Here is a 9110-nt window from a genome sequence, read left to right as displayed (position 1 = left end):
ATAAGAGCTTTAGTGCTTTACCATTTAATACTACCATAAATCATCTATTCTAAAATAAGTAAGATGTTGATGGAGACAAAGAAAGCAAAGAGTATAGGACAAAAAAATTGTAACCTATGTGTAGAAAGAGTCGATCTTATAAGAGACCATTCAATTTAAATTTAAAATTAGGCCTTTTTTTATTAAGATGAAAGAAACTCACTTGAGGAAAGGGGGATGAGAAATTACTTAAATGAGTTCTATAAAGATAAATGATGTATAAAGATAAATGATGAGAAGCAATTGAACCTGTGACCTCTTGCTATTATAACATGACAAACATGACACAATTACCATCTCAACCAACTTTTAATTATGCTTTAAGTGTCCACATTATTATATTTGTATCTTTTAAATGTTTGAGTTTTCCTTAATATATATTTAAGTGAGATTGGAAAAAAATGCATATCAGGTTCAAAAACACAATACCAACCCGGACAACATCCGAGCCCAAATACTAGTTCATAATGAAACAATGCAAGATGGGAAACTTGGAAGCTCATGTTGTGTGACGGTGTCTCTACAGTTCACCAAAGGCACAAAATAAAACAGGAACCAAAACTGATTGCGTGCTGGAGTTACATGACATTTTTGGCAAAAATTCTGGAAAGAAAACAAAGAGACCTCAACACCACCATGTACCTAGAACTAGAAATCAAAATGTCAAGTTAAATTACAGGTGCCTGCGACAAGATTAAGTTCATCGGATCAATACTCTGGTTTTCAATTAAGGTCGATCATAAGCAGAATCGTGCAGCTAAATCTCCATGAATAAGTAAACTATCCTTTGCATCAATTCTTCAAGTCATAAATGCAAGCGAATGACCTTGCTTATTTGTACCTCAATGTCCTCAATAAATCACCTACATTACACATTATAGTCATGAATAGGATTTATAGATTGCCAATTATGATTGTTTCATATCATTAGTTTGCATATTTTTATACTACCAGAATTCTTGTGTGGCGATATACTGTAAGATTCGAAATCTTAAAGGCGACTAAATTTCAAGTAATTTATACCTCATGACGCTTTCTTGCCTCCCATCTGGGATAGCAAAGAGGACAATCGGCTTAGAACGTCTCACAAAGGGAACATCACACCTGAAGTAGCCCTTCCTCTCTAACTGAATAACTTCTCCATGTTTCAGATTTCGCATGTTTGCATCTCCAATTGCCAAAGTCTCCTTCTTTGTGACAGGGTTCAGCACATCAAGGAAATCCTCATCCTCTTCCACCTAACTCGAGTAAAAACAAGAAAGTTGATTAGACAAACACCTTATATTACTCATATTATATTCATTTTATTACTTTTATTTTTACTATTATTATAATAGCAGCTATCTTGCCTTAAGAGGATGTCAGAAGACAAAAAATGCACAATTCTTTTGTTAGACAAAACACTAATTATTTTGAGCAACATACATAAAAGGTAACCTCATATTAGACGAAAGGGGCAAATTCTTGTGCATTTTGCTTAAATTTGAATTATTTTTTTTTTTTTTTTTGGTGTAAGTAATACCTAGTCTAACCAAATGCAGATGGTCTTAGATGGGAGACCGCTGTGAAAAATATACCTTCTTTTTGGAAATCAGATAATCGAACTCCATGAGTTGAAGTTTGACTAACTCATCTATCTCAGGCAACCAGGTCAGCTTTAACTTGGTGGTCTTGACTGATCCTTCCAAATTTAGAACCCCTATTAACTGCACAACATTTCCAGCATCGTCCTTCTTGATCTCTTTGATAATGGCATTCCCCCAGTCCATAAAAGTTACTTCTTCATTGGCGGAGATGGCCTCTGCATCAGCATAATCAATCCATATGTTCTTAGTGTACGTTGTGCACTTCTCTCCAGCACCTTCATACTTTTTATGGCGGGGTATGATACGAGTAAACGGGTGGTCCGGGCCATCAGTCAGAGTCACCAAAACACGGCGCTCCTCAATTACTGCTGTATGTCTAGCACACACAGGATCAATAATCTTTTTGTTTATGGTCCAAAGCTTATCCCATTCCATGAGATTGAGATTTTTGGAAGCACCCTGCAGCAAAGAAAATTAATTAAAGTATGCAAGAACCAAAATAAAGCCAAGACTTGAGATATTTTCTAAGCTACTAATTCAAGATCATGATCTATTTTAGCTGATAAGAAAGGCAAAGTCACTGTCCTGTCAAAAAAGAAAATGAAGTCAGCCATCACACCTGCTCAAGTATGAACTGGATTAAAGCCTCAATCTTCAGCCCTCTACGGACAATGCCTTGCACGGTGGGAAAACGAGGATCATCCCAGCCATCCACCTTTCCGTTTTGGACAAACCAGAGAAGCTTGCGCTTGCTAAGAAGAGTATATACCATATTTAGTCGGCTAAATTCATATATCATAACTTTTCTTAGTCCCATATCCTGTTGAATCCTGAAATATTGGGCATTTCGATCATGGTATTCACTAGACCTAAGAGCATGTGAGATACCTTCTATGGAATCTACAAATGGACAGGCAAAGTCATAGGTCGGATACACCTTATACTTGGACCCTATCCGATGATGAGGCATCGGATTGCATCTGTAGTAAACAGGGTCTCGCAATGATTTGTTTGGATCCTGCATATCCAGCTTGCCTCTGATGCAGCACATTAAACCCCTATCAGATCCTGCAATCATTTCCTTCCACAATTCTAGGTTCTTCTCCACACTATTATTTCTGCATTTTGATTCAATCCCCTCCATTCTTTCTTTCTGCATTTGCTCACGTGGTGTATCATCAACATATGCCTTACCCTGGTGGATTAAATTCTCAGCCATTTCCATCAACTGAGGAAAATAATCAGAAGTATATGTAACAGCATCATAAACAATGCCTAAAGTCTCAATATCCTTAAGAAGGTTCTCAACAAACTCATTACTCTCCTTGGCTGGATTTGTGTCATCGAAGCGCACAATCAGCCGACCTTTATACGTTTCAGCAAAATACTTATTCAGCAAAGCTGCTTTTGAGTGCCCAATGTGAAGATACCCACTAGGTTCCGGAGCAAACCTTACACAAACTTTCCCAACTTCAGCACCCGGAAGCTCTACTTTAGGTCGGCTAGGCGCTTTAGCCTTTTCATTGATGTCATTACCGGAGCTCTTTGATTCATTTCTAGACTCTTGGTCTATCGATTTCCCAGTCACTGGTTTCCCTAGGCCCTTCTTCCCAACATGTGCTTGCAAGACCTCATTCAAAGCACTGAATTCAGAGCTTAAAGAGTTGTACCAACGCACCAAGTTTTGGTATTTCTTGTTGGACTTTCTCAAACTCTCCCACCTTTGGCCAGTACCTGAAAAAAAAGAACTCATCAAAAATGACATAGTAATTTCAACAACTTCAAAACATGAAATGTTTCAAAATTGTACAAAATAAGAACTCATATATAAAAGCGCAAATCTTCAGCTCCTACAAAAAAATCTCCGGCAATAAATCCAAGAATCAACAGACTATCTAATTGTGCAAGATACTAACTGAAGCACCCAATAATCAAGTTAACAAAGGGACAAATCATAGCACATACCACACTTTTAAAAAACTATAGAAAAAACCTGTGCAAATAAGGTGCCTTCCTGTCTAAAGATCAAAGAAGACCTATCTAAATTTTCGAGATGTAACTTATGACTTCCATCCATCCTACACTGGATGCAGCAAAAAATCTAAAATTCTACCTTATCACAGGCTGATACACTAGGGAAACAATGCAGATATGTAGATACTGTAATTCAAGAATTCATTTTACACCCTCAACAAAAGATAAACATGGATACGCATGGGTCCCTGGAAACATCATTTGCTCCTTTATCAGTCAAACTCAAGATTTGTTATCCGCAAGACCTTATCACCAGAATATTCCATGTCCACAAATGGTGCACAAAGAAGTTGGGGAAATTTCTACTCACATAATGGAACAAGTCAAACTTCTCAATTACTTGCCTCTACTTCTAATCTACTGCGAAGAAGGTGCCAGATATTACATTTCAGTGAAAGGTTAAGGCTGCACATACAACCACCTGAGCCGACATACACTAAAGCCACCTAATGAGCAGTGGGGAATAAATACTACTATAATTAAGCTTAAGCAAATAAGATATTCCTTCTTGACCTCTGCTGCTAAGATTTCCAACCTAACATACCAAATTGAGAACAATTTAAGATATATGCACAACAGCAGAAGGGAAGCATTATGATCAAAAAGCATCTACCTAACTACATTTACCCAGATCGTCTAATGCATAGAAGAATGTCCAAAACATGCTCTTTGGAATCTCTAACAAATATGAATCTAGGTGAACTGTCCTCCACATGATACACAAAACCCTAACTATACAATAAGACCAAATATGAAAATTGCATCGCACTTAGGTAATTAAAAAAACCCACATCAGAAATTCAAAGTTCTCGTGATTACGCTGTAAAACATCTATTTAAACATTAGTATCAATACCAGCAAGGGAAGCCCACAAAGAGATGTCTGCAATTGTCACAGAATGGCCAACTAAAAAGGTGTTAGTCAGTAAGTAGGTATCCAGATAACTGCAACCCGCTTCAAACTCCGATCCTTTGTCGAGGACGGGTAGATAATCCAACAATACATCAATCTGTAGTGAAATGCAAATTGCATCAAAAACAAAGTTTAGACTAAAGCACCCAAAATCTGAAAATCTTCATGACCAAAATATGTAGAGAATACGGGAAGATAAACCTGTGCAGCCTGAAGTGGGTCCTTCTCATAAAGATTCAAGTTACTTGCAACTCTGCCTATATATCGTAGAAGAACGAAAGTCCCGCGTAGCTTCGAACTATTGTAATTGTCAGAACATAAGAAAGTAAGAAACAGTGAAGTTCAAAAATTATGTGGTAATTCGCTAGTGAACAAAAGGAACCAAGTATTATTGTGAGATAAATCCCATTAACCCATGATAAGTCGTATACAGTCATACTAAGAATACGGTATACAACAAAAGAGCATGTATATGCAATCCAATGTTAGCTGCCGCCACCGCACCCTTAGTCGATTTTTGGTTGATAGGAGATAAACAGTAATATAAAATTCACACAGCCATCCAAACAGCAATGAGTTTTATCAAATTCCTCATACACTCTGCTGTAGCAAAATCAATTAAATGAAGATCCACAACTCTTAGGCCTAATTAGTCAACTACTGATAGCACCCAAACAAACTAAGGCCTTTTCTTGAACTGATTGCTCTTTGGATACAAAGTCACAAGTCTCTTAGTTCAAAAGGAGGGTAACAAATTTGTGTCATAATCTGCACGGAATGTTCATATAAGTATCTATGGTAATGCATCTCTTTTACCAGGTAAACAATTTTTCCTCACTGAATCCCGTTACCAATTCACTAGTAAACACACATTATTGGAGGTGAATTACCATAGCTTTCTCACAAAATCTTCCATATAAAATTACAAATATTAATCATCATTCCCTTCTTTTATAACCTTGTACCCAATCCCAATACATTTTATCTCATTTTTGTTTAATACAATAACATAACATTGAACATTGAGAAAATATTGCAACTTTGCTCCTGTTAGTTGCATTTTCTAGACTTTAACATCGTTATTTAAGCAACATTATCAAGTAAAACACAATTTATTTATTTATTTTTTTTTTTTGGGGGGGGGATCTAATTCCTCGTTATGTAGCTAAAAGAACAACAACAAACAAAGGAAATCATAACAATCAGATAAGAATTATTACCCATCAGAGAAGACAAACTGGGGAACAGAGCCAGATGGAAGAGATGAATCAAAGGAATTCAAAACCCCAGAAATTTTAGCTGCAGCGATGACTGATAACGGCGGATTATCAGCTGCAAACAACAGCTTAATCTCCATTTCTTCAACGGAAAAGTTACAGCAAATATTGAATTTTCAACACCAGTTTGAATATACTTCAAATTAGAATGCTTAACTACTTATTGCAGCTGGAATTTTGGCCCTGGAATATGAGAAGAAAATTCAATGAATCTAATATTCACTGAATGATGGAGAAAAAGAAACAAGTATAGACTTTTTACAAAGCCACCATTTGAAGTTTTGAACATCACATTTTATGGATTTCTTATGCTAACAAAGATTATAAAAGCAACAATTATCAAAAAACCGATTTATTAGTTTCATCCATCATTATATTCCATGCATCTTACAACTAAAGCTCATAAAAACAAACATATATTTGAAGATTTTAAGCTTGAGTTGTCAACAATACTTATTTCTTCAATTACAACAGATTGAAAATATAAGCATTGAAAATATAAAGAAATTTAACCAAATTCAACAAAATTGAACGATATAACACCGATGAATAAACTAAACAAACCCTAAGTGAATCAATATAGCCAAAACCATAAAAAATAACATCAACTCCACAAAATCAAACAAAAAAAATAACCCTAACAACAACAAAATCACCAAAAAAAAGAAAAATGGAAGACAATAGAAAGTGTAAGACTCGAATCTTTACCACAAAATCGACGAAATGAAGGTTGAATTTGGAACTTGACAAATTACTCGAAAAATGAGTGTTTTAGTCCGATTATTCTACTGTGATTCTCTCAAATTTCTCCCTTTTTTTGCCAAGATGAGGCTAAATGGTAAATGCTGAGGCTGTGCTAGCTATATAACGAGCAGGGTTAACTGGTTTTTGTCCGATGGTTTTTGATTTTTGTTATTGCCGCATAATGTTTTGGACCCTATTAAAAGTGGTTTCATATTTCTTGCTCAAAAATTAAATTAAGAAAAAGAAAGAATGTCTTTTTGGTGGGTAAAAACTAGAAAATTTCACATATTAATGATGTAGATAAAATTTGATTTTTTTGTAATACTTTACCAACTAAATTAGTTGACATCTACTTATTTGTTGATATGCGAACATACACTAAGTAATTTCACTAATTGCCTTTGCATAGGATCAACGAAATCTTCTAATTTTACACGAGAAGCTTTTCGTATTTAATTATGACTAATCAAATTATTGGTAAATCCCTTATACGAAGCCTTATACACGACTCTATTAGGAAAAGTAACAAAGTTGAGCTTTGGGTCATAAGCTTTTAGTATTGGTGGTGGGTCTTTGTCTTGCAGGCTTTGAGTTATTGGTCCGTTTATATGGAAATGAGAAGGCATCAAGAGGACTATTTTTCCCGATGATAAAATTTTGTTGTATTAAAGACGATAGCTCATGCATCACTAACTTTATCAATTGATAGTCGAAGATCCATGGTCGATCTTCAACATCATACTAATATAGAGTTGGATCTCACTCAACTTGGTATAACTTCCTTCAATCACAGGCCAATCAAGCTAGAAAATTTCATCTCTTAGGCTATCCTAATCCTACTATGGTATTTTATTTCTCTTCTTATAGTAATGTGTTATCTCTTATAACGAGTAGAAAACGACAATGAATAACCTAGTATACTGACTAAATATCGACTTTACACGGTTTTCATTATCGATATGTACTTAAAAAACAAGGATCAAAAGTATACATTGACAAACTTAAAAGTCAAAACACTGTACCTAACAAATCTACCTAGAAAGTACTTTCATTCGATAAGTTGACAAACGAGGTAGGATTTCATTTAGTTAGGAGTAAGACCCTGTTTTTTCAACTCATCTTTCAGCTCATCTAAATTCAGTGCAGCTACTTCCCTCTCATACTTTTACTTCAGTTCAATTCAACTCAACTCCGACTCCAGCTTAGAAAAATAGGACGTAATCGCGTATATATGTTCAATGAATGGTCTCGAACCATTCAAGACAACGACGATTGATTTCACGACATCAAGTTTAACACAACAACGTCGAGTCTCGACTCTCGACCAAATCAGTCTTAGATAGTATTGCCAAACAGAGCCTACATAACAAACGACAACAGAGCAAATTGCTGTCTTTCACCAACAAAATCTTCCATCACTCTCCCTTCCAAGCACCATCCATCCATCCTCCTTTTCAACACTCTACCCCTTCATTTCAAAAAGCAACCCACCCTTTCCTTTCCTTTCCTTTCCTTTCCTTTCAACACTTCATCTCAAAACTCAAACTTCACCTCAAAACTCAAACTTCACCAATCACCATGGAAAGGTAAGCAAACAACTTTCTCTCTCTATCTCTCTCATCATCTAATTCCAAGTTTTTAACAAAATCTAAGACTAACCCACATAATCTCTCTCCTAAAATTGCAGATCCGAGTTCTACCCAGATCCCCCAACTGAACGAAGCTACACCACCACAAGCGTCCATGTCACCGCCTTAGACGGTCTCGTAAACGTAAACTCACTCTTCACAATCGCCGTATTCGTCGGTCTTTCTCTAACCACACCCGGCCAACGCAGCCTCGAGAATCGCACCTCTTGCGACGCAGGCATCGACGTTGCGAAAAAACTCCTGGTCTTCGAAGTTGTCTCCTTTAGTTTCTTCCTATTCTCTTCTTTGGTTGCGCAAGGATTAAAGCTTGCTATCAACATTTTAAACAGTAAAGATGTTGATGAAGTTTTTAGAGCTCATATTAATAGTAAAGTTTTGAGGGTAGGAATGTTGGGTTCTGCTGTTGGAAGTGTTATGGGATGTTTGTTTTTAATGTTGTCGATGATTAATGTGATTGAGATTAGGTTGGGTTTGTTGAGTTGTGGGAGTAAATCTTCTGGTCATGCTGTTGCTGCTTTGGTTGTTCTTGTTACTTCTGCTCTTTTGGTTTATATTTCTACTGCTCTTTATGCTTTCTTGCATTGATTTTTCATGTATTGAATTTCGAGTTCTTGAGGAATTTCAAACAACTTTAATTGCTATCTTTTGTCAATCATTTCTTAGTATATGTTGGTAGATTTGATCTGGTGATGTATGGTAGTATGTTGGGTTGAATATTATTGGTTTAATTTTCGAACTTCGTTCTGCAAATGTTATCTAGTTTGGAAATTCAGCTGCTTTCGATGAGTAGGGTTGGATTGCACAACTAGTCAGGAAGGCGTTAAATACTACTTCCTCGGTTTCATTTTAATCTATACACTTACACTTTT

General features: G+C 36.0%; 2 protein-coding genes across 2 annotated transcripts; one reads left to right on the top strand and one right to left on the bottom strand.

Moving 5' to 3' along the window:
* Nucleotides 1-583: 583 nt before the first annotated feature.
* On the bottom strand, nucleotides 584-6761 carry LOC104894457 (glutamate--tRNA ligase, cytoplasmic). The gene is made up of 8 exons (XM_010680688.4): nucleotides 6557-6761; nucleotides 5792-6031; nucleotides 4773-4869; nucleotides 4515-4668; nucleotides 2245-3359; nucleotides 1617-2084; nucleotides 1063-1277; nucleotides 584-902 (listed from the first exon to the last, which is right to left on the bottom strand). Exons 2-8 carry the CDS (start codon nucleotides 5926-5928, stop codon nucleotides 899-901), a joined length of 2190 nt encoding a protein of 729 aa, XP_010678990.2. The 5' UTR covers nucleotides 5929-6031; nucleotides 6557-6761; the 3' UTR covers nucleotides 584-898.
* A 1222-nt stretch (nucleotides 6762-7983) lies between these two features.
* Nucleotides 7984-8882, top strand: LOC104894456 (hypothetical protein). Its single transcript, XM_010680687.3, has 2 exons — nucleotides 7984-8178; nucleotides 8280-8882. Exons 1-2 carry the CDS (start codon nucleotides 8171-8173, stop codon nucleotides 8824-8826), a joined length of 555 nt encoding a protein of 184 aa, XP_010678989.1. The 5' UTR covers nucleotides 7984-8170; the 3' UTR covers nucleotides 8827-8882.
* Nucleotides 8883-9110: the final 228 nt, after the last annotated feature.

This window comes from Beta vulgaris, chromosome 5 (genome assembly GCF_026745355.1).
Source record: "Beta vulgaris subsp. vulgaris cultivar EL10 chromosome 5, EL10.2, whole genome shotgun sequence".
Taxonomy (NCBI): Eukaryota; Viridiplantae; Streptophyta; class Magnoliopsida; order Caryophyllales; family Amaranthaceae; genus Beta; species Beta vulgaris.
The sequence above is the reverse complement of the archived record's forward strand: the minus strand, read 5'-3'. Positions and strand labels throughout refer to the sequence as shown.